The sequence below is a fragment of the Rhopalosiphum maidis genome, chromosome 3 (genome assembly GCF_003676215.2).
Source record: "Rhopalosiphum maidis isolate BTI-1 chromosome 3, ASM367621v3, whole genome shotgun sequence".
In the NCBI taxonomy this organism is placed as follows: domain Eukaryota; kingdom Metazoa; phylum Arthropoda; class Insecta; order Hemiptera; family Aphididae; genus Rhopalosiphum; species Rhopalosiphum maidis.
In genome coordinates this window covers 34,790,979-34,818,532 of record NC_040879.1, presented here as the reverse complement: position 1 = coordinate 34,818,532, position 27,554 = coordinate 34,790,979, and the positions used below count along the sequence as shown (strand labels likewise).

Sequence of the window (27,554 nt, the reverse complement as noted above, 5' to 3'; positions counted from 1 at the left end):
CGGCCCAATAGTTAACTTAAAAAAAGCCGTTTGCTACACTATCAACCACGTTTATATTTACATTTTTATTTAATTATTATTTCCATCTCTCATATTTTATTTTATAATCATTACAACGAAACATTTTTTTAATAATTAATAACATAGTTTAAAAATATTAAGTTGCAGGTATTTTATATTTTATTTTAATTAAAAATCTGTTAACAGGGTTAAATAATAAAAATATTTCTAAGCTATTAGTGCATATATTCTTGTTTTAAATTTAGTAAGTATACTTTCGTACCAACTGCATAGAAACAAAACCATAGAATAGATTAAATTTTAAACTATAGTGGATTATGATTACTAATCTTACCAGTTTTTAAAATCAGATAGAGGCAAACATCTACCTTGTCACCCACCAAACGACGCCACTGACGTATATAACGCGAGCTATTTAAAATGTGTAGGTATTATGTTTTGAACGAATAATATAAATGAATGATACAATCATTTAATGCAATTTATAAGATAATACTTAAATATCTTAAGAGAAGGGATGTTTATAAAATTCCATGTATGGTACATATATTATGTTATATTCTTGGTATATTTGAATAATTTTTTTTAGAGTTATTAAGGCCATAAACATTCTAACCCTACCCATAATAGTATTATTAAAATATAATCGATTTCGGAAGTTGCCTAACTAGCATGGATATTGTGGAGGATAGAAGAATAATAACACAAAATATTATAGTATTGGGAATATGTTAAGAAAAACAAAAAAAAAGTCGATATAAATAAAAATTGCACGCGTCTAATAATAATAATTAATATAAAATAATAATATTATCCGAACGCATAGCCTAGCAAATCATTGTAAATATTTAAAAATTGTCCACGATCTCGATGGGGGGCAGAACGTACTTATAGTCATTATCATTAAAGTCTTGCAGACGATTTTTGACATGGTCGATGGGTGATATATTTTTTTGAATACAATATGATCGTAAATTACAATAATTATGCTCGTTTAGGATAGGAAATACTATTATTACATTAAAATACAAATATAGTAAATTGTGAATATAATAATTAAATATTAATATTACACTCCATAAACAATTTTTTATCGTAAGACATAATATTGCTTAAACAATATTATAAAATTATGTAACACACGCGGATTAAGCAGCTTAACGGTAGCAGGCTAACTTCAACGTTCACGCGCGCGGTATTTGCACGTATAACGCGTGTGGTAGGTATTAGGTAGGTACCTAATAATATATAACATTGCTATGATTGCAATCGGCGCATACCACGTGTGGTAACCATCGATACCAACACGCAAATACGGACCGTAGGTAGAGGTACGTGGGGGCTCTCGAAATACAATATATTATTTACATCGGTTATACTTATATATAATGACGTATAATGTTATACGCAATACCTACAATGCACACTATTATATACATTTTACAATATTGCACAATAATAATATTAATTATAATTATATATATATATATATGTACCTAAAACATGATAACGTTATCGTACACGCTTATATACACAATACTAGGTCGTAGGTATAATAATATTTGGGCGTATTATTATCGTTATTGTTTTCCGAGTGATGCCGTATGGGTACGGCGGTTAGCGTACGGCACGTGTACGCCTGACCGCCTCACACATACCACTCCTTCACGTCCTGTCTCTTCTTCGGCTTGTTGCTCACTCCGACCATGCCGCCGACACCGCCGCCGCCGCTGTGCGGCCTGAAGTTGTTGTGCGCGTAAGTGGGCGACGACTGCGCCGACGACGGATAGTTGCCCGGCGACAGCAAGTTGGCCTGCTGCTGGTGATGGAGGTGCTGTTGCTGCTGCTGCTGCTGCTGATGGCACAAGCCACCCCTGTCCGAGCCTTGGTCGACGGGCGCTCCGTAAGCTTTGGGCATTTCGATCTTATATCTGCAGCGATTAACGTATAAAAATAATTACGGTGTTAATATTATTATAATTGATGGCACACACACAAGAAATAGATAGGTATAATAATTACACGTATATGTATATATGTACATCGGAATTAATAAATTGTACGGGACGGCCAAAGCTCAGTAAATTATTATGTCGATGATAGTGTATTAAGCCATTAGGTACCTATATCATCCATTGAAGTGGGAGTTAAGAGACGTTTAAAAATTCAAAATTTCACACGCCAACTACCAGGCAAAAATTCTAAGAGTATGTCTACACGCACTATTATTAATTGCTTCCTCTCTCTGGCACACAAAAGCGCAACATTTCAAATTTGAGTTCGGTAATGCTGTGTTGTACAAAATTACCTCAAAAATGATCTATTTAAGATAATAGATAACATTTAAAATATTTGTCTAGATAAAAAAACAAATAATTTATTTCAGAAATAGTGAGTTGATATTCTATTAACAAAGTAGAAATAATTTAATCTATTATGTACCATCAAACATATATATATTATAATATAAACCGTACGAATATCTAAATGAGCACATCCCTTATGCAGTTATGCACTTTAATTAATTCTCACGTATAATTAATTTTAATTCTTACATAAATATGTATCAATATATGAGATTAGATATCTAAATTCAACAACAATACTTGTAAAACTACAATTTAAAAAAGGGAAGGTAGTCGTACGTTTTGATATTGCTCAGTGCTGTGGATGAGTTAATTATCTCTAAATAATTAAAGTATGAACTAAAATGGAAATATAATATGTCTTGTCTTGTAAAAGATTTTTCTTGGATTTTGCTTTGACGACGAAACTCTTTCAGGAGTCAGAATAAATTGTCTTGTTTTTCATGTTGATTTCAATTATACATATATTACATTATTTATTATATAATTAACTTATTATTCTCAATGTTTCTCCTATTCAAAGAAAAAATTGTGAAAATATGATAGATATTATTTTTGTCTTGTTTTTATTTTAAATTTTTAAATATGTAAACTATAATTGGTAATAATCCAAATAGGTAAATAGGGTTATATGTTCTAGGTTTATATAATATATTATAATATTGCCATATTGGTTTATGTACCTATATCAATGACTGATATTCTAATCTGGTCTCAATCTATTATACGTCTACACACATCACATTGAGTTGGGTGGTCGATATGAAAATAATATTCCACTAATGAAACACAAAAAGTGTGTTTTATTTTTACACATATTATTGAAAAACACACACACACACACAGCAAATAGCTCATAACTGTATTCATTTTTAATAATAATATAGCAAATTTGCAACTAATTTTAAACCTTTATGTACTCCACCACATGATATTACGTCGTGTCACTCTTGCAAAGTATAAATACCTGTTCGTGTCGGTTCTGTACTTGACTTTGAGCACGAGCAGTATGATGAGCACGATGATGATGAGCGTGGCGGCCGTGACGAGCACTACGAACGCTGTGCTCTCGGCCGCTTTCGTGTTGATGGGCGGCTCGGCGTGCTTGGGCGGCGTCGGTTTGGCCGCCGGCGGGAAATGATCACCACCGAACACCACGTTTGGCGTGGTCATCATCGTCTCGCCGTCGCGTTCGTCGTAACCACCGCCGTAACGGTTGCCGCCGCCGTATTCGTAACCGCCGCCGCCCGATTTCACATTCGTCTCCTTGTCGTCGCTGTCGAAGAACGTCGAGTGCGTCGTGGTGCTGGTGGTACTCGTGAATGAGGTGACCACGGTTCCAGTGTCTGTGCTGGTTGACTTTTCGTTGCCGCCGCCAGAAGATGACACGTCCGCCGAACCGCTCGACGTGTTCGTGACCGCGGTCGCGGTCACGGTCACAGCCGTACCGGGCGCCCTCGAGTGCGTGGCCGTTTTCGTCGCGGTGGTCGTGGCGGCCGACGACCAGTATGGCTCTGTCTGGTTAGTGGCCGGGACCGCGGTACTCGTTGTCGCCGACCCACTAGTCTTGTTCGTCGAATGCTGTTCCACCCCTGCGGTTCGGTTGACGGTCGTCGTCGTCGTCCGGTTGGTAACGCCATTGAACGTCGTCACCACCGCATGCGAACCTAAACGAAACGATATGACGATTGTAACACTCGTACACAAGTATTTTGTCGTACACCGTTAAACATTACAGCAGACGATTAACGTATTAATATTATTACTTTATTATATCAGTGACTACGCGATTTTGTTGTTTTTTTATACTTTTTGTGGAAATAATTTTCAAATTATTTAGGTAAGATCAGTATGCCTATCAACATAAATCAACTAGATTTAGTTTCGTTGAAAGTTATTTTATTACCTAAGTGATTAAAAAAAAAAGTTTAGAAGTACATTTATTAATTATATTAATCATAATTAGTAATATTATATTATTTTCCTTACGGAAAGTTTAAGTATCTACAATATAATAAACTCGTATCAATTTATTATTTTGATATTTAAATGTCGTATGAGTACTTAATGCGATTAAATATTATTGCATTTGTTTTTATGTCTATGACATTTGGTTTCTTATTTTTGTTCCACCTACTTTTGATTGATACTAATAAAAATAAATAGATTTTAATATAGGTAAAAATATTATATGGATGCAATACAAAAAAAAAAATTGTTTTACTTTTAATAGTTGTGGCTGAATCATCAGTAGAAGAAGTAGGGCCAAATCCTGAACCTGTAATACAGTCGGTTTCTTCGTCATCACACGCTCCGGGGACATCAGTTACTAATGATGGAGGTGGTACAACTGTTGGAGGTACATACACAGGTGTAATCAAGTCATCTCCTGTGTAAGAAAAAAAACGCAATTGTAATATTTTATCAATATTGTTTAGTTCCTACTATTCCTAGTTATTTACTATAAGATCAATCTTTTCAATTCAATGGAAATATTTTAACGCTAAACGATTTATAATATATTTTACGAGTTTCAAAAAATATAAACTTATTTACTGTTATTTTTAAATTGATAAGACAATATAATATATTATATAGGGCATAGGTAAATTACACATTGAATTATGAAGATGAATTAATTTAAAACATCAGGAAAGAAACGAATTAAATAGTTACATCGACCAATAAATTGAATCATAATCCAATTATTTTACAAAATTATTATATAATATTATGATATCAATATTACTCACCAGACCCAACATCAAACGTAACTGTACACTGGTCTTCATCGTCGTGATTACAACCAGATCCTGCTCCAGAGTATACTAAGTCGTCCATTACACCAGACGCTGGTGTCTAAACATTTAATTTTAGACGTTAATAAGTTGATATTTTAAATGGTTAAGACTACAAATAACTTGTTAATCATTATTAAGTAGCAGGGTTTATCATTTTTAATAATAAATATATATTTAATTGTATATTTTAAATTAACCTGTTGCATGGTATCCAACAGAGAGTGTTCGTTCAGCCTGTCCAAAATTGATGACAACTGTTGCGCGTCTCCTTTGCTGGTTGTCCTCGGATCTCTGTTCGCTGTCAAGTCAAATACTCTGAGACCATTAAAGACTAACCCAACCATAACTCCTTCGAACGCGTCTTCAATACGTTGTTTGGTTTTATTCCACCTACCACCAACTTGAATTGTTGACTGTCTATTGAAAACGCTGAGTTGGTGTCCTACAAATAAAGTGTAAATGCTTTCCTTATATTAAATCGTTTAATCAAATTTAAATAAAGTTACAGTACGCACCTGAGGGGTACAGAGTTTGCATACTATTATCGTCCACCTGTAATGTTGAGTTTGGCCCCGACCTTACAAATCTGATCAAATGATAGGAATTGTCATTCACTAAGATATTAGCTTCACCGATGGGGTGATCATTAGTCCCAACGTTGTAAACTACTACTATGTGCCCATTCACCTATTGGGTGAAAAATAAAAATGTTAAAAAATAATAAACGAAGTATAAAATATAGTAAGTTGTAAGTATAGTTAATTATAAGACTATATCCTATTATTTTTTTAAATTTATAAACCGATTAGGTAAAATCAAAAAATTATACACACATTTAATTTTTGCTGTTCTCTAAAAAGTTTAATAAACGTTATTTATAGAAATGTATGAATTTTATACACAAACTATATTGTGATTATTAATTTTTAAAAGGTGTTTAGATTCAAAATATGTGTTATAAAAGTAAAATTGAACAGGTAGTTGAAAGATTGGAAAACTTAAATTACCTCCTAATATACGTTAAAAGTATTTACTATGTAGGCTATTTTATTATTTGTTTGTAAATAATATGTAACCAATAGAATCACATACCTAGGTTTTATGGGCTATTTTAAATAGATTATTATAGTATTATAAAAACTGCAGTTTTTTTTTTAATTTAGTAAGAACTATCAGTGTTTACATTACAAACATTATAATAAAAAGTATAATGTGAAGATTATTTACCATTTCAAGCTGTAGGTAATCACCAGAAGTGCCACTTTCTACACGAAACAGCACACCACTAGACTTAGACGTGATGAAACCCAAAGCCAATAGATCGTTTTGCATATCTGGTTGGCGTCCGTCGGGGAACGCATATGTTACAAGACCCCCATCTGGGCCAAAATCGTAGGAAATAGAAGCTGAAACGATAAGGTTAATTTTAATATAAAATACACATAAGTATTTCGTACTACTTATATATTAAAATAAAAATACGATTCAAACTTATACTGCAGCACTTTTAAACTTTGTAAAGGTAGAGAAATGTGTAATTGCCGTTGTGGATAATAAGAACGACATAAATTTCTGATTAGAAATAAATTCTAATGTGTGAATCATATTTTAAATATCGGATTTCTACTTACGTTCAGAACACGTCGGTCCAACGAACGCAGTCATGTCACAATCGCATGAATACGAATTCCACTGTTCCACGCACGTCCCATGGTTGTCACACATGTCTTGCGTGCACATTTTGCTAAGTCCTGCGTTACGCAATCAGAAAGTCAAACAACAATATTATATATTATAAGCTATATATCATCTCATATTTATTTTAAATATCGTGTACACTAATGTTTCCTAACCTATATGGTTGGGTCATAAAATTCTTTCGATGGGTCACAAACATAATGTTATTAATTTAAAATACTAAAAATATTAAGTTTTATATATTTTCTATTAACTATATTTATTATAGTGCAATCACGACTAGATTTTTTTATGGGTTACCAAAAAAATAATAGTCCAATAGTGGGTTACCACACCAAAAAAGTTAACTCATGGTGTAGGGACTAGAACTTTAATAATTTTTTCAGTTTCAAATATCGGTTCTTAAAAAATAAAAATGTTGGTTTTGATTTTTACTTTTATGAGAAAAAATCGGAATGTATACATTTTCAATCAAATATCTCGTTAATTATTTAGAACTATGGGTATACAAGTAAATAATTTACTTTGGTATCACTGTGACATTGTCGCTTAATATAGATCCCTGTTTAAAAGAATCATATATATTTTTTATTTTTTTATATAGCTACACGTTATATACACATTGCTTTGTATCATTGATCCATTTTTATACTAGCATTTAAAATTTTAAAATGTACGCTATTTTTTTTTTTTTTTATTATTATACTATAATATATTTTTTTCAGGGGGCTTGCAGTAGATTTGTAAATCTGTTTCACATTCACAGGATTTTAATCTGATCAATTAACCTAATAGATCCGTATATAATAATCATAAATATGTACTTAACCTTAACATAATCTGAGTAATATGAATATTAAGATATTTTGGAATACGTCTTAATGATAAAGCAAACAATTTAAAAAAAGTATTTTAATATTTAATAATGACTCATTCATAAAAAATCACTATAAGAGTGGTAAAATAAAAAAAATTAACCATTAATGTAAGGATTTTATGTAAAACAAAGAAAAAAATTATAATATACTTATAATAATTAAAGCAAAATGGACTTTAAATATTTGATGATAAGGATACTTTATAAAGTTATAAATCATAATGAATAATACTATAATATTTTTTTGAAAAAAAAACCTATACAATTTAAAGTTTTTGTATAATTCATACATAATAAATTATATTTAAAATAAAATAAAACTTAATAGAAACACATTCAACGCTCACATCGCTAGATGTCGGATAACGATAGTAAGTATAGTATTTATAAAACTACAACAAGCCTATTTATTTAAAAACTTATTTCCAGAATTTATCGTTACTGTGATAATTATTAGCTGGAGACCCTTTACAATGAACAACGACATTTATTTTTGTTAGCAACATTATCAGTTGTTTACGTTGAAATATTTTAAGGTTTAGTGATGTGTCTCAGATTTCTGTTGTTAATCGAATGTTTATTTTTAAATATTAGTCATTAATAATAAATAATAATATTATAATAACACTCGTAGATCTGGGTAACGAGGGTAAGCATTTGTTTAGTTTTTCATGGTCAGTCAGTGCCGATAATAGATTTAAATAAAAATGAAGTTATAATAAAACCGAAATTAATCGTAAAAAACCTTTACCTATAAAAGTATCGATATCGGAGGGTCTCCGGTTTTCAAATTTATTTAATTAAAGATTCCGGTTTTCAAAATTATTTAATCACAGGTTTCAGTGAGGTTCTAATTCCCAATATTTAAAGAGTTCTAGTTTCAAAACTTTTTTTTTCGGTACGATTCCAGTCCCTGCTCTGTTGTAGACTATCCACGAACTTACCGTCACAACCCACTGTGATGAGTGTGCTAGGTATGGTGGCGTTCTCTACCATGTCTGGAGATTCGCCATTGTATTCCAGACCGGACATGCATCCCTCAAACCCGTGTCTCGAGTGTATATGCTTTGACTGCCGTTTATGCAGTTCTTTAGGCACACCACCTGTAAAAATGCATCAGCATTTATTGGGACATATTCAAAATATACTATTTTAACTATTTAATACAATGTACAATATATCAGATACATGCCTGTAAAATGTAAATAAAATATAATATAACTGTTAGTGAATAGTTTAACCAACGGCATTATATTGTATATAATTTTCTAACAAAAATCATATATCAAAGTATTGTTTTTATAATTATATTTTTGAACACATAATGTTATCCAATATACTACATTGAATAAAATTAATAATGAATCACACTCACCAACATAAAACATTCCGTTTAATTGTATATTGTGGGGTCTAGAAATAGTCGCGATTGATGCTATCTGATCGTCGATAAGTAAACAAAACATAGTAGCTGATATTTGTAACAAGTGCACCGAATGCCAGTAGTTGTCACTATAACTGTTCTTCGAAGAGTCCCGAAGACGAATCACGTGCGTACCTGAACGGATGTTGATAAGTATATGGCCATTGATCAGTTCAGCCAGTGCAAAATCGTTGTGTTTTCCACCATTATAGAAAAACAATCCGGATGTGTGCTTAGTCTTAAATCTATAGTATACTTCCATTCTGGAGTAGGCCTTTAATGGCGGCAATCCTATGAACGTATTCTTTGATAGGAACGTAACCGTGTTCACCAACGAAGGGGGCTTTTCTTGTTTTTGGTATTTAGAGGTCATGTGTACTTTGGGTAAGTCTTCCGGAACTGTAAATAAAAACATATCGTTACTGAGAAAACTTCCTTTAACATTTCAATCTTAATACTTATTCTAGATTATCAGTAGAAACTTACAGCCTCTGGTTGAAATTTTCGCAAGATCAAAATAATTGATTTTGTTTAGTATAAACTGTTGCATGCTACCGATAAAGCTGGGGAGATTTGCTAAAGCATCTGGATCTTTAGGAGGCGTGCCACCAACTAATAGACCTTGCCATTTAAGTGTTATTTTATCTTCCATATCGGAATCGTCTAAAAAAAATATTTATATATATTGTTTTGAAAATCATTATTTAGTCAATATTTAATTTTAATATTTATAATTACTTTTTACAGTGACATTGTCCACTTTCAAACGAATTTCATGCGCTCTTCTAATATAATGCACCGAATGCCAGTTATTATCATCTAAATGAGATCCACATAAAACCACCTAAATAATAAAAAAATAATGGTATATTAGTTTATCTTACGTTTTTATTTTTATGAAAATTTAAAAATTTAAATTTATTCAGTTTAAACCAATAAAATCGAAAAATAGATTTTCATATAAATTATTATTTATAGGTATGCATTATAAAAATTATTATTAAAATTTAATAATTGTAAATCGTGATTAATGATAATTAATTAATAATTAATATTATCTACCTTTTCTTTGTCACCGATTTTTATGGCCAATCTAATTTTTCCAACTATCAATGCGATTTCTAGTCTATCCCATGAACTATCGAAAGTCTTCATTAACACGGCCAACGGTCTATTTGTTTTAAATCGAAAATACATATCTTCAACTTGAGTTGTCATCTTTTCTGGCATAATTGCTTGTACGTACTGTGTTCCGTTAAAACTGTACATGGACGATTCTATAAAGATAAACATTTTTATTTTACTATTGTATTATTTAAGTTTAATATTCATACTACAATAAGCTGTTTTAAAAAAATACGTAATACACCAAATATAATATGAAATATTATATTATTATTTATAAAATCTATTTTTTTTTTGTTTTTTAATATAACTTCAATTTTACAACATTGATAAGATTATATTGCAAGGATTATATATTCTCAAATTACCAAAAAAAAAAAAAAAAATTAAAAAATTAAAGTTTTTAATTCAGAATTTAACAGTATCCTGTCTTTTGTGAATTTGGTATAGTATTAACCATTAAACTAATCAAGAAATTTAGTTATGGGCTGTAGACTGCGGTTCCATTCATTAAATTTTAAAGGATGGGGAGTAGGTACCTAGATATACTTAATAATGTATAAATGGATAATGTATTGCAATGAGTTTGTACAATGTTAAATTTTAATTTCAAAATTTCTATCGTTAATGAAATAAAATTACTTCGTTATTCGAAATTAAATATTCAAGTATCATAAAGTATTTTTGGTTTGATATTTAGCATTACCTTTCATGCAAGTTGCACCAGCGTATTCGGTATTAGAACAGTCACATATCACACGGTTCCAACCTTCGTGACAAATTCCTCCGTTGTAACAAGTATCTGATTTGCAACTGTTTGTAGATTCAGGGCAATGTGGTGTTACGGAAACTATTGACATAATTTTAAACATTGAAAAAATTTGAAAAAGTTAAGATATATAGGTATTAAAAACTTAATAATAATAATATACTGAATAGTCTTGATGTACATCACAATATTATATTCTAGACTAAAAGATCCACATAATTAATATTTATATAACATTAAATCACAGTTTTTGCTTAAAATAGTATTTTATCACTAATGGTTAGATTATTAAGTCATTTATCAAGTTATATATTTTTTAAATTTGTTAATCAGCGGCAGTTTTAAAGTACAGTGATTAGTTAGTATATTATATTTACCCTGAAGGAATCACACTAACGTATAGTATGTACTTTATAATATTGTACAAATACTAGTTTTATCTCGTCTATTCAATGTATTATTTTTTTCGCAATACCAGTAGTTAATTGTACTTTATTTGGCTTAATAAATTAAATCATTACTATGATCTTGTTCTAGAGATGAGCTGACCAAATTGATTGCTACACCATCCAAGACGAGGTCACGCACGCATCCTACAAATCCCGTTTCCAATGAAAGTGTCCACACGCCAGACGGTATTTTTTTGTGGTACACCGCCCGACCACCAAATCCCAACATGATGCCGTTCTGTAGGTGTAACTGATTAGAATCGCCTGAAAACGCAATTAATTATTATTGAGAAATGTTTCAAAAACTATAACGTATTGTTAGAATGAGGATAGATTATTGTATGTAATAATTTATAAGGGCTCGGAAGTTTTTTTTTTTTTTTTTTGATGGTGCTACTTCTTAGAAGATTTAGCTATATCAGCTAAACATGTATTTTAATAACACACAAATCTAAATTTATAATTTTTATTTTGCAATTTTTGATGTTTTCAGGTCAATTTAGGATTTTTTTTTATAATTTATATCAAATTTTAAAGTTAAAATAAATTTAAATATTTGCAAAATAAAATAATTTTAAATCTATATATTAATTTTATAAAATATTTGTATTTATTAACATACAATTAAATATTGATAAAACTATTCATGATTTAAGAATTTATTATTCTGTTAATATTTTTGTGTTTTATTATTTAATGTTAAAATTTGATATATAAAATTAAATACATTAACATTGATTATGAATAGTATTATTTATTTAAATTTGTTGAGTACATTTTTTGAAATATTTAGCTTATATTTTTGTCATATATTTTTTAGGTCATCTACTTCTGAATACTAGTAATATATTACTCACTAAATGTATTTGAACAAAACTTTCTACTCGGTGTAGGTATGTTATCTAGTATGTCATATGATGGTAAACGTTCACGCTTGTAAGCACGATACACATTTTAGTTACTATATAAATGCAAGACAACCAAGTAAAATTTAAGCGATATGACTTTTGAATATTTTTTCCAGGTCAAGTAAAACCATTAGGGAAGTTTTTTCGTGCTATCCGAACATAAACAATTAAATTAAAATGATTTCAGTTAAAAGTCAAATGTTATTAATAATTATATATTTTATTTTTTTGTTGTGTCAATATTATATTTTTTAAGCACTGCGATATATAAAAATATAATGGTGGCTGGTAATGTGAACTCTTTTTAATTAACGTACACAATGTTATTGTACAATTTGAAAACTGGTTATCTCAAAGTGCACAGTCATGTTTCGCATACTTGTAAAGGGCTACGATGAAATGTCCATTGCTTTAGTATTCATATTATTAGTAATGATACTAATATAATACTAATACTATATTATTTATATTAAACGTATATGTAATAATGATTAAAATGGGTTTTTGAGATCACTTAAGTGTTAACATAATTAAAGAATTAAAGTTTAATAATCGCAATACGATATTATATCTATATGGTGCGTCTAAAAATACATTATACACGCAAAGTTAATGTACATGTCCCTCGTGTCCAGTAACGTATACATGGTAGGGAATTAACTACCCTACATATAATTTCAACCACATTTTCAGCTGTACTAAGTTAAATTAAGGTCAAAGATCTAACTATACATTTATAACTAGATTTTTACAACAAGAGGTATACCATTATTATTTAAACTATCTCTACCTATAGTGTATGAAGGGATCATTCATCATAATAAATATTAATTTCATGTAAAATATTTTCTTATTTAGATAACAATATAATAAAAAAACAATGTAGACAACTTACCTATAGAATTAATGATTAAATTAAACTAATATAGAAAAATGAAGGAGGTTAAGGTCTCAAGGATCTGTGATCAACCTTTGACATAAACTCTAAACGAATGATAATGTTTATATTCTTCTAAATTTAATATTGTTGTGATGTAACATAATATGTCTTACCGTTTGTTGTGAAATCTGAAGAATAATCGTCTACGGTGCAGTGTATATCTCTATCATTGCGCCATATCGAAAATTCGTGCCATTGGCCATCGTTGACTTTAGTCTTTTCCGAACTCACTTCAGCACGAGTACCGCCAGCGCCCAAGTCCAAATACACGTAAAGTCGTCCGTCAACCATTTCAACCGCATAAATACCAGACTAGAAATAAATTAGATTTATTAAAATATATAACACAAACCTATTATTTTAAAATGTATATTGTTAGTTTTAAAAATTGAAAATTATTAATTAATTATCGATCAAAATTATATTGTAATGTAAGTATTGAAGTTTGTGATCACTCAATAAATAGATAGTTTTATTGGTTTAAGTATATTTAGTTTATTGATTTAATAGGTTTTCCTTAAAATGTGTCTAAGACAAGTAAGTCTGTCTATAACTTTTATATTAGTTATTAGTTTTAGTACAATATTTAGTCTGTAAACTTCACACATAACTTTGTAAATTTATAAACTTACTTTTTAAAAACCACTTTAATAATGTAAAAATGTTGTATTCTATATAAGTTACCAAAGTAATTATTGTTTCAAAAAAAAAAAGTAGGTAATATTTTAGAAAAAGAGTTAGATAAGTAAATTTTAAATTGTTTTTATTATTAAGAAGAAATGGCTATATATTTAGCGATAAAAGTACAAAGTATTAATATACTATAATACATCTGAAATATGATATTATAGACATTAATATAATTCAAATTTAAAATTGAAGGTGTTTTAATATATTTCTGACAACTATACCTTTTTTATAGATATATAAAATTGTATAAAATAAATTATAAATAAAAATAAAAATAATTATACATTTTAAATACATAATTTCAATGACGATTTATACTCAATGTAACAGTAAGTTACAGCAGAGCAACTTTTATATATTTTTTATCTATACGATAATACATTATTTTTATTTATTAGCAAATAAGATATAAAAAATAATCGAACTTATAACTAAATAAGTTATACTTATTAACTTATATATATATATATAAAGTTTTAATAGGTTTCAATTTTATTAATATAATAGTAGTAAATAAATAATATTATTTATGTTGTATGATTTTAAGTACCTATAGATAAAAAAAAAACAGAGAAGTTTCTTTTTCCGTAACTTACTGTTAAATTGAGTATAAGTCTTCATTGAATAGGTGACTGCAATTAATATTTGGGGTGTGTTAAAATTGAATTAAATTATAAATCATTCTATGTATATTGTACACAAATAAACGATTCTGTGAGGTGTCATCTATCAGCATAAATTTGAATATTTCTAAGTAATATTTTATACTTGGAAAATTATTGAATATTAAATTTATTTATAAAAAAAAATTATATATTTTCAACTATCTAGTTATAGTACATTAATATAAAATGCAGTTATGATATACAATTAATTGGAAAAGTCACATTAAAGTCAGTGATTGGAATTATTTAAATACAAAGTTTACAAAGCTTAACAACTATTTAATGTGAAGAAAAATTATATTAAAAAAAAAAAAATTACGTCTATACAGTTATTTGAAATTTATATTTTTAATGACTATGTTAATGAATTAATCCTTATTAAGAAAATGTGTATTAAAATATGTTGATTTTAACTTAGTATGTATTTCTGATATGACATTATTAAATTTACTTACAGTATGTTCAGTTTGACCTCTGCTGAAAAATAATAGACCATCTGGCTCGTTGGTTCGAAACTTTACTGAAATCGAACCACTAGTCGTACCGTCCCAGTTAGGCAGCATCTAAAAACAAACATAAATATCAAACTGTATCGTTTAAGACAATGATATAAATAATATATAAACCTTAAACAAATTCTAAGTTAATTTTATTGATTTTGATAGAAAATAGATTTAATTTTATAATTAATTTATATTTAATTAAAAAAAAGGATTTTACTCCTGCAGTAATTCAAATATTCTATATATATCCATTTTCAATATTATAGTATCTAACACAAATACAGATTATAAATAACATAGGTAGTGTTATTTAATTAGATAATAGATAATTTACTTATAATTAAATATCAAAATATATTATTATACAATGCGATCATGAGAATTAATAATAATAATCTTTATTTGAATACATATATATTTTTAATTTGTACATATGTCTATTCTAATATAAATTTATATATTTACAACATAATGTTCATAAATATTTATTATAAAATTACCAAGTAGGTACTTTCAAATTACTCATATTTTCTATGAATTATAATAATCTTATCACAATAATTATGGATTGTAAAATCCATAATAACAGTTTTTGATGAAGATAAATTTTTGAATCTCCTTTGAATAATTTAATACAATTTAAAAAATATACTAACGATAATAACAATTTTAAGCTTGTGTATCTAAATTTAATTAAAATAACTATTAATTTTTCAATTCATGAAACCACCTAAATAATTCTATTAGACATTTAAAAAATAATAAATATCTTTACAATTTATTCAGTATAACATAATAATAGTTATGATTTCCGTTTTTCCATTTTCTGATGTTCATAACGTTTTGGTTTAAGTAACAGGGGTATTTCTGATTTAATTTACTATAAAATAGTCGTCTGTACTTAAGTAAGTTTTTAAGTTCTTAGTTTTGGAGACTTTGTATAGTTACATCACTAGTAAAAATATTATTATAAAAATAACAATAAAAACGTGTTTATAAAGATTACACTTGTATTTCCCTTTTTAAACGGCTATGCAGAAATATTGTTTAAAATATCATTTTAAAGTAAAACCATAAAATTAAAACAGGTATTGAAAAACAATTCTAAAATGTATTTGGATTCTTAAAGCCAGAAAAAAAAGACAATATTATGCAAAAAAAGAGTGGTTTTGATAAAAATAATTTTTTATTGATTAAAATCATCTAATAGTTATGTTTTTATAAATATATAAAATATATATTAAATTCCTCATATTATTTTTATAGTGTGCAAATTATAATTAAATTTATGATATATATTTTTGTTTGAAATATGTTGTTATTTTGAATCGCTTTAGTACGAATGCAGCCAATTCGATGAAAACTACTGTTTGAAATCTTTAAATTAATTACTATGTAAATACGTTTTTCATAGTATCCATAAGAATTTGTTTTGTAAAATACGTCAAATAATTTTATGTTAATGTGTATATTAATTTATAAGTAATATTTAATTTATTTATTTATACGCCCAACTGGAACTGTATTTAAAGGAAGTAGTTAATTAACTAATTAAAATATTAAAAACTAGATCAGTGAATTTTTTTTTTTAAATATGATTTGATGCACTCTACTTTAATAATATTATACATATTGACACGTCAAAATGATAAAATTGAAAACATGGTATTTTCATATTTAGGGCTTATAAAGAACCAATACGAGTAACTGAATATAGTAAAAACATTTAAAGTAAAGTAATTTTGAATTGCAAAATAGTGCAATCTTACGTATATATATCTTCCTGCTGAATTATTCTGATAGTCAAAAGGAAGGGGAGTATTTCAACAGGAAATTCTATTTTTATCCTTACGATTGTATATTCTCAATATATTTTTGTACGTGATGTGAAATTTAATAATATCATCAAACTCCAAAACGAATAAAAAAAATTTGACTAAATAAAAATACGTATTGAACAGGTAGATAAGTAAAAAATAGAAACATTGAACAAAACGAAAATAAGAAGAACATAATAATATGCTAAACAATATATATTTAAAATCACTAGCTACATAAATGTCTTGAAACTTCTACTAATAATACACTACGTCCCCGGGGCCCAAGGTGGGCTGGGAAGAGATTAATTTTTATTTATCTTTATTAATCTTCATGATAAAGTTAGTCTGTCGAATCAGCAATAATTCTTTGAAGACATTTACAACGATATTACCAGAAAACTTTATGTAAACAATTGTAACTGCAGATATAAAGTTTTACCCAAGTTCAATACCATTAGTTGATTTTTGACTTTTGTAGACAACATATAAGTGTATACTGTTTATTTTAATAATTATTATACAAAATTATCGTTGTAATTGAGTTCATATCAAATAGTATTTTAAACGGAATTAATTGCAAATCAAATCTAATAGAAATTATTTGAAATTACTTGAACAAAAATGTCATATTCCAATTTTGATCTAGTGAACTGTTCGTTGTACAAAATGTGTATACTTTTTTTATTGTTAGTGAAATTCAATGAATTTTGGATTCATTAAAAATGTCTGATTATTTCTTTTAATGTTATATAATATTATTTCAATAAAGTTTCATGATTAAACCTTAATTACTAATTTTTGATCATATTTTATGTTTATTGTAAATTAATGATTATTCAGTGGAGCAAAACTTTGATATGCTTTTCTATATTTATTTGTAAAAAGAAAAAAAATTATAAAATATTTGAACAATATATTATTAAAATAAATTCTGTCATTCAAGTACAATTGATATATTTATATTTTTAACGAAGTCACTATTTATTTAATTCTCAGGGTTTAAAACTTTACTCGTTAATTTAAGATACTTGTATTATAATTTAAATAAACATATTTAATTCTAATAAACTATATTCAAAATTAGGTGTATAACAGCATTTTAGCATAGACTAAAATGAGCAAGATGTATCAATAAATGCAACGCGCATAAGATCTGGATTAAATAATCGAGAAAAACAAGGACACATCATCTAAAAACTATAAAGTTTAGATTTACATATTAATAATTAAATAGTAGATTAGAGTTATGTAAAAACTAAATATTTGTATGCACTATACAATATAATATTATTATTGAGCTCGTAGTCATATAAATTATTTTATATTTAATATACGGTAGGTCAAATAAGACATTTTTGCCAAAAACATTACATTTTAAAATGTCATTATGTGTTTCAATATAATAATATGCATTAAGTTTGAATTTCTTACAAATAATATTTTTGAATTACAATAAAATAATAAAAGTAATTTTCTTTGCTTAAATATCTAATTTTGACGAATTTTGTTATTCTTTAAATTTTTGGTTTCAGTATGAACTGTTTATAGGGAATTTTATATTAATTTCCAAGCTTGATCATTTGTATTTACATCTTTAAAAAAAACAATTGAAAATGTCAAGTATCTTTAAATTTTTATTAAGAGTCGAGTCAATATATTTTAAAAATTATATTTACTATAAAAATACTATCATAAATATTTGGTAAGAAGTTTAAATATCTAAGATAATTCATATTTTAATTATAGCAAAACAATAAAATCAATTGGAGAGAAATGATTATTTTACGCGTCAATAACAAATATAGACAAAATATAAACTTTAGACGCTCATAAAAAATATTTGGTAAATTACAAGTGCAGTAATAAACTTATGAAGAACCTTATATTAAATTTTTAAATACTAGTTTTATAAATTTTAAATTATAAAATAATTTGAAAGTTTGCAAATCTTAATAAATTTTATTAAAATTTAAACTTGAAAAGCTCATAGTAAATAGTTTTGGAATATCACTCAAGATTTTACGAGTATCTAATTCCACTAATAAAAACTTATGAGAAACATTTTTTTAAATGTTCAAATTTTTTGGCAGTACAATATTATTTAATTGATATCAATAGAAATTAGAAACAAATTTAGATAAAATCAAAAATACTAAAATATCTCAAAGAGAGTCAAAATATTTATATAAGAATGTTTAAATTATTATAAAAATGTATAAAACTGTTGTGAAATTTATTTATCTAATATTCGCTTTTAAACTACAACAACATATTTTCTCAATTATATAAAAGAAAATTACTTGGAATTTTTCACTTTTGACTTCCTAATGTACCATATAAATTTACTTTCCTACCATGAAATATATTGAAATTGAAAATTGAAGCATTTTTTTACTATAAAAACGGTTTTCAGGCAAAAAAAAAAAATAACACTTCATTGTAAAATCAATACGTTCTTTTCTCCACTCAGAATCTAAAAGCTACATGAAAATATTTTAATAAGAACTTATATGAACATATTGACAACAGAAATTCGTATCAAGAATGTAATTCGTTATTACCGTGAAATTATATTAAAGACAAATAATCATAAAATTAATCAACTTAAATGTCTGAAGGGTTATCGTGATAGATTATGTCAAAAATATTTTTATTTAATCATGCAGATTGATGTGCAATATGAATTAATAACAGTTTCTTCAAAAAACTCATATAAAAAATTAAAAACTTATGTGAATTATGGGTTGTTTTAGTTGTATTATTTTAATATATCATGTGGTGAAATATCGTTATTGCAAAAAGAACGAAGACTATAGCATGAAAATAGACTGTAATTATTTGGAGATCAGTTCAAATGTTGTAACTATTTGATTTGCCCTTTGGTCCTTAATAGGGCGAATGAGGGTTTTAGGTTAAAAACATCGAAGTTATTGGCAAATTAAATGGACATAAAGCAGAATAATTACATAGGATTTGCAAATGTTCTTCAATCGGTCTGTTGAATATGTCGATTTTAGATAGTTTTATCTATATTAAATCTTCAGTCTGACCCTTTGTTTCCGGTTAAACTGTTTTCCATCTACTTGAGATAACACACCTCTATAACCATTTAGTAGCCAATCGTGCAGCTTCGAAATATTAGTAATTATTTACTGAAATTTGCGGAATTTACGCTCCCACACACATGAACACAAATCCAGTATCCGCGAATTATTAGGTATACACGGGTGAACAGTTAAGTATTAACCATTCACCTAGAATAATATTAATTTAATAAATTCCCAAAGTAGCAAAATAATTCTCGTGTAGTATTCATAAAAAATTGATGATTATCGTTTTAATTCAATTTTTTTAAGTTTAAAGCGTATTGATTTTACAATAATGGGTGTTTTTATTTATTTTTCGTGTTTAGAAAAATAGAAAAATGTCTATGATATAAACTTTGACGGAGGTTTATTGTAGTGAATTAGATCTAGTTGGTATTTTTAAGAGGTTAAAATTGAAAATGTCCAGTAATTTTAAAAATAATTGTTTTTATAAAATTAGTTTTCAAAACTTTATACTATCTTCATTTAAAAATGTTTTTATCGTTAACAATGATTTATCAATTAATTCAAAATTAACACGTCCATTACAGTGTCTACGTCATCGTTGAGATGAAGAAGTAAGTTATTTGACTCCTATTAATTGTAGTACAATTTTAAGCGTTAAGATATTTACAGTTTTCATATGAATCGGTCAATCCTAATAAATGCGTAACTATTGTAGTCATAAACACAAAAATAAGTGTTGTATTCATTAACATTGTTTACTATGAAATTGATTTTGTTATATTACACTTAATGGTGTAGAAAAATATGTTATCATTTTATTTAAATGATTTATATCACTGTGTGAATTTTGAGAAAGATCTATGGAGTTAGTACAATTCTCTATAGATTGTTTAGATACAATTCATAGTTTTACAATCTTAGGGTTAGGAGAATAATAGAAGATAGATCAAAATACAAATATAAAATAAATTTATGTTAATAATATTATTGTATGTACTATCTTATTTTGTTTGGTCTACGTATCTATATATATATATATATTCAATTTGTACATTGAAAGGTTGTATAAAATTTCAATGCACAACAGAAGAGTAATAATATAGCAGAATGAGTGAATAATAAAACTATTGTTACGGTATTTTTTAATCAACATATTAAGTTACATATTTTATTTAACTACACATATTCTTATTTTGTATCAATGCCTATTAGGTATCGATAGCCCAATATATAGGTATTGTATAGTAATTTTTCACTATTTATATTTCATTAAGCTATTCTATACGTCATTATAATAATTTTCTAACATAATTAATTTTTAGTTTCTTTCAACTTTAATTAAAATACGTGAAATGTTTCTAAAATATTTTCACCGTAGTTCAAAACTTTAAAAATAGACATTAATTGTTTAAGAAACTTTAAAAAAATAAGTTATTTTAGCCAAATTAAAGTAAAAATATTTATTATAATTTGTTGGTGGACATCTTGCTAGTATAATGTATAAAAGTAAAAGAAGTGTTCTTTTTATACATGGATAATATCTAATGATTTTTAAAATACCTAGGTTTTTTATTTTATAATAACATTAATATTATTATTGGTTTCAGTTAATTTTTTTTTGAAAACATTGTCAATATATGAAAGTCAAATATCACTTACTCACTCACTGTTCGCTACTTTTCAAAAACGATAAAATGTACGTACCTACTTGAAATTTGGACTAATGGTTCTTCTAACGTTCTAGATGTGGAATAAAAAAAGATATTGAAAAAATTGTATATTAAAAATGACCTTACTTAGGGATTTTGTTCCAGTGAACTGAAATTCAATTTTATTATATTTATAAGATTGTCATTGATTACTATAAAATAGTTATTTTTATTGGATATAATTTTAAACGTGTATTTAAATTTTGTCAAAATTTAAATGTGTTAAAAATATGTGTGGTCTTGCATTTAACGGATTTTAAGATAGGATAAATCACTGATGTCATTTCATTCATGGGCAATTATGTGCAGTCATATATAGTGTAATATAATTGTATATATATGTGTGTGTGTGTGTGTGTGTGTGAATTTGTTATGCATAATATATCAATACAAAATATACTCTAGTACTTAGGTATTTTGTCGATCGATATTATTAATGTATGTATAGCAGATTTTAAGGAATCAAAGTTATTCTTCTTGCTAACAGAATTTACAGAAAATACATAAAGTTTGATTTTGATATTAGATGACTGCTGTTAAATGTACCTACTGGGAAGTTAAGTAGGATAATATTACCAAATACTCCAAATTATAGTGACGATGAAGGGAATTGCTACACTAATGACATGTTATTACTGCATTATGGTAAATTAATATTTCTTCCTTGTAACAAACAAGAAATAGTTCATAATGATATTCATCTTAAGTATCTTGTACAGTTGTATTTATGACAATACAACGCTTAAAATACTGGAATCGTTTGACATTTGACTAAAAGTGTTCTATACATTTGATTTTATAACTTATTTTTGGAGATGATTGAAAATAATGTACTAATTTAACTGTATGAATCAAAATTGACAATAAGATTAAAGATTTACATTTATATGATTTGTTAAATTGCATATTTTCATTTTATTAAGTATAAAATAAAATAATTAGTAATAAAACTAAAATATTGATACTATACATATTATTTTAAGTGTTTATATCCCTAATATTTTAAAACCGATTAAAATAATTTAAAATACAAAATATTTGGCTAAATTTTTTTTAATATTTCAAAAAGTATTTTAAATTTAATCAGTTAATTTATTTAATAATATTCTAAGTACGAACAATGTAATTTCTGATTCTAGCTGGTGTAAAACTTCTTGAAATAATTCTAATAAGTCACGTCTGATTATGCTTATTTCAGGCTCTCCTATATTTGGAATTTCTCAAGTGTTTGGTAAGAATCACTAATGGTCAAACCACACGCACCGCGTTCTCATGAATCATGCCTACGTGCGAATTCTTTTTTGACACTCGGACGATGTACATCCTACAACTAATTTTTTTAGACTGTAATATGTGTAGCTGCGTTAGTTGTATTAAAACTACAGTGTACTTAATTGCATATATATATATATAAAATGCATTTTAAAATATACAAAATATTAAATTATCACTTATACTGTTATTGATCGGCTTATACGGTTCCATATTAATGTGCATCTAAACTCACCTGCATATATAATAACTATACCATTCTTCCCCTAATATGAATTGTAATATGTAAGCTTACGTTGCTGTATTATATTTTGTTTTATACAGTATCAAAGCATATGATACTAGTGATACTATCAATTATTTAAATCGAATATTTTTAAGAATAATTTATAAACTCTTGCTATTTTTGAGTTATAATTAAATAAGTTGGAATAGCCTGACCAATAATTTGAGAAAAAATTGTTCAATATTAGATTTACTTTTATATACTTCAATACTATTTATTTTCTTATGGTCAGATACATTTTTATAATATTCTGTAAGTTCATTATGATGACAAATGTAGATTTTTGTATGTCTATTTCACCATCATTAACTTAAAACATTGTTTATGCTTCATCCACTACTTCTTCTAACTCTCTTTGTTTCTATAATAGCTGTTTTATTTTTATTAATTTTGTCTGAAATAACATTCAAAAATTTAACTATTTCATAGTGACAAAGACAATATAATAAAGGTAAGTAGTTCATCATGATAAGTGTGTGGTTTCTTCATTAAAATACGTTTAAAACTGATTACTTTTCGTGAATTTCGTTTTTTTTTTCATGAAATACAATCTCATATTACTTAGGATAGAATATAACGGTTTTCGATATTACTTTCATAAAAACTATAGACATAATTTAAATTTAGCTACTTAATAATGAAATAGATATAGTAGCCTTTATTAGAAAGACTTAATTTTAAAATAATTTCAAAGAACACTAGAGATAATAATTTATTTTTCTTACACAACAAATTATATTCTAACTATTTAATTAACTCATTAGCAAATATGCTAATTTCATTAGGTAATTTTGTTAATTTAAAAATATTTTATTGTAATAATAATAGTATTAAAAAAATATGCGGTTTAATCTAATTTTATTATGTTACCAAATTATATACCGTGTATTATTATGTATTATTATTATTATTATTATTATTATTATTATTATTATTATTATCATCCATACTACTTTCTTGCGGTATATACACATTTTTTTTTTATAAATAAATAATAATAATATCAATGTTCTTGTTAACCAAATAAATAATCGTAATATTGTACCAGTAAGTACAGTCAGAAGCGATGATAATATGTATTTAAAAGTATGTTTAAAAACCTAAAATTATCTTTGGATCATTATTTCTTATAAACCATAATATGAAAAAAAATTTAAAAGTTATGATGATGCTTTGGTTATTAAAATATGAATACAATTTAACTATGGCTTATAATGTAGATACGTTATTAGTTTATCGAATTTAACAATAATAAATTAATTTTCTTAGATATTTTCATTTCATTTTAGTAAATTTGGTTTTCTGGTTAGGTCACTGTAATTAAACTTAAGAAGAAATATATCCTTTGTGTTAATATACTCGGGTTAGACAAATATTTGAGTCATAATATAAAGACAGGAAAAAAATATTGTCATTTCAAGAATAGCCCAAAACGTTTGTAATGTATTGGAAATACCTTTATTCCTCGTTAGTTTCTAGAACGACGATAAAATGAAGGATAATGTATATATGTGCGAGACGGATGTTGACAATGGATGGCTCTTTAATAACGTTGCCCCAATCAATAATGAATGAACACAAGCTTTAAAAGTTTCTGAACAATTAATGACAGCTGCCACCGCCACTGTTGTAGTGGTTTTTGACATACCATCTTAAATATCTATTAAAATTACTGTGCACTATACCTATTGTAAGCTAATGCATTAGAAAAAAAAATAATAAAGTGCATAATAAAATATGGAAAATGCATACATTTTACGTTGTATAATATTATGTATGATTCATAAGATTTCACAATATTATTACTTGCCATTTTATTTATCTTAATACTCTAAATTATTAATTCCAATAGAAACTAATGACAGAGAGTATTCAGAGTAATAATAAAAATATATTTTTAAGCCAAATTCAAATAATAAAATTCATATTCAACCGATAATCAAACAATAATCTATCTTTAATTTACTGAAGGTACTGAAAGCCGTGGATGTTGTGTATCTAGAAGATTAAAATAATGTTTGCTTTGAATGAATACATGATAAAAAAAAATTAAACATTCAAAGATAAGGATCGTGTTTCTCATCACGTAGCTATTATAAATCGTAAACAATATAATTAAATTCTTGTAGTACACGCATTACATCGATATTTTAAAATTAATTCAATAAATTAATATTTATAAAATACATGAGTATTATAACTTATATAGACATAATCATAGTTTAAATAATAAATTAATATTTAGACATTATATTAAGTAACTTATGTGATTCGTTATATTCATAGAAACGCTTTTATAGTTACAAAGAATAATGATACGTACGTCATTAATCATTTTATTAAAGGTAACTTTAATTACACTAATGATGAGGAATGATGTAGTAGTTTCACTACTGTACTACAAAAATGTGAATCCTAGCTATAAATAATGATATTATTTTTATAAACGTTTAAGTATATTTAATATTGTTTTTAGTAAGTATCAAAACTTCCTAGTGTAATATGGCTGTTCTAAGATCAATAAAATATTTCTACTTACGAGGAATGATCGGGGCGTAGATAGACACACAGGATCGTCCATTCCAAAGTCTTGGCACGAAAATTGCAATCGGCCATATACTTGTATAGTCGAAATGCCAGTTTTTCCCATTTCTAAGAAATCGTATTTATTTACGCCATCGGAAGTATACTCCACCTATAAAAGTAAGTTAAAACACCAGGAAGATCGCAAATTAATACTCTAAAAATAATTATTTTGGCATCGAGCTCTTAAATAATTTTGGCTTAAAGGTGGTTTAAATAGTTGAAATTAATCTAGATATACCTACGTATAATAATGTCTGTATAGTTTTAAACGGTTGTTGTTTAAACGAACAAAGTAATTTACATAGATACTTTTTATAAATTATTTTTTAATGTAAAATTCAATATTTACATTGTAATATTATTTTAACACATTATTTATAGAATTAAAAAAAATCAAATTATTTTCTTTTGAAACTTCTTTAAACTGAAATCTGTCATATAAAATTACATGATTTATTGTTAGACAGGTATTAATCATCTAACATTAACGTTAAGAAGCCTCCAAAACGAATTATTTACACGCAATATATCGTTTACACTTAGTAATATTATTATTACGGTACAATAAGAAATGTTTTTGTGCTCTAATATATAATTTTAAGTAGCTTACGTAAATAATAAAATAATGTATTAAATTGACCTTGTAACATTTAAAATAATATAAGGAACATAATATCTAAAGTAAATTATAATTATATCATATTAAATATGTGAAAAAGCGTCAAGAACTACCGCCAACAGTAAATTATTGATCACAGTATATGACTTTTTATATGAACGCATACATATTACCTATTTAAAACGTCATTGCTTAAATACGAATAATATTAATCAATACAATTTGTAAAATAATAATATAAATATAGATTCGGTAAAGACCGAACTATTAAAAAACAAACAATCGATGATTAGTAAATACTGATAGTTAGTTTATAATTATGAAAGATTTTTGATTTGTGATAATAAGCATACAATATCAGTTTTCACAAAGAAAGCAATTATAATGAACTAGGGCCTAGTTACTAGGCAGTTTAAAATCAATGCATAAAAATTAATTTAAGTTGGCTTAAATATATTTTACATAAATATGATTGAATAAATTTTGATACTTTACATAATAACTTATGATATTGTAATAATATTTGTTTAATAAATGTTATAGTAACATATGACAATTATGATTTATTTTGTTTAATAAACTGTAATTTATCAACATCAGTGAATGTGTAAAAGTTACAATATTTTTTTGTTCATTAATCATAATGATAAATATATATATATATATATATTAAAAACGTACTAAATCAGTCAATTTCGGATGATACTTGCATTGACTATAGAATAGTCTATTCTAATAAACAGTATCTATCTAGAGACCTTTAAATAGTATTAATTATTTCTTAAAGATCAAGCGATTAGAAAAAAAAATAAGAGTAAAGATCCTAATGTACATTATACTTAAGCAAGTACAAATCTTATTTTTGATAATACAATCAACTTATAATTCGATTCATCATTTAAATATCTTTTTATCGTGATTAATTACATAAAAACAACTTCAATTAATAGTTTTTATGAAATGTTGCGGAAATT

At 26.4% G+C, this 27,554-nt stretch overlaps 1 protein-coding gene across 1 annotated transcript in view; it reads right to left on the bottom strand.

The window, feature by feature from the left end:
- Positions 1-203: 203 nt before the first annotated feature.
- LOC113557150 (neurexin-1) overlaps positions 204-27,554 on the bottom strand; it is a 232,115-nt gene continuing 204,764 nt past the window's right edge. Inside the window, exons 9-26 of the mRNA XM_026962482.1 lie at positions 25,915-26,070; positions 15,188-15,295; positions 13,491-13,689; positions 11,602-11,793; positions 11,018-11,161; positions 10,249-10,463; positions 9,925-10,030; positions 9,673-9,849; positions 9,139-9,585; positions 8,708-8,866; positions 6,820-6,939; positions 6,416-6,594; positions 5,704-5,875; positions 5,386-5,630; positions 5,141-5,246; positions 4,612-4,776; positions 3,355-4,054; positions 204-1,952 (exon numbers count right to left, since the gene is read on the bottom strand). Of these exons, the coding sequence (XP_026818283.1) occupies positions 1,670-1,952; positions 3,355-4,054; positions 4,612-4,776; positions 5,141-5,246; positions 5,386-5,630; positions 5,704-5,875; positions 6,416-6,594; positions 6,820-6,939; positions 8,708-8,866; positions 9,139-9,585; positions 9,673-9,849; positions 9,925-10,030; positions 10,249-10,463; positions 11,018-11,161; positions 11,602-11,793; positions 13,491-13,689; positions 15,188-15,295; positions 25,915-26,070 (3,873 nt within the window). The 3' untranslated portion in view covers positions 204-1,669. The remainder of the gene's footprint in view (positions 1,953-3,354; positions 4,055-4,611; positions 4,777-5,140; positions 5,247-5,385; positions 5,631-5,703; positions 5,876-6,415; positions 6,595-6,819; positions 6,940-8,707; positions 8,867-9,138; positions 9,586-9,672; positions 9,850-9,924; positions 10,031-10,248; positions 10,464-11,017; positions 11,162-11,601; positions 11,794-13,490; positions 13,690-15,187; positions 15,296-25,914; positions 26,071-27,554) is intronic.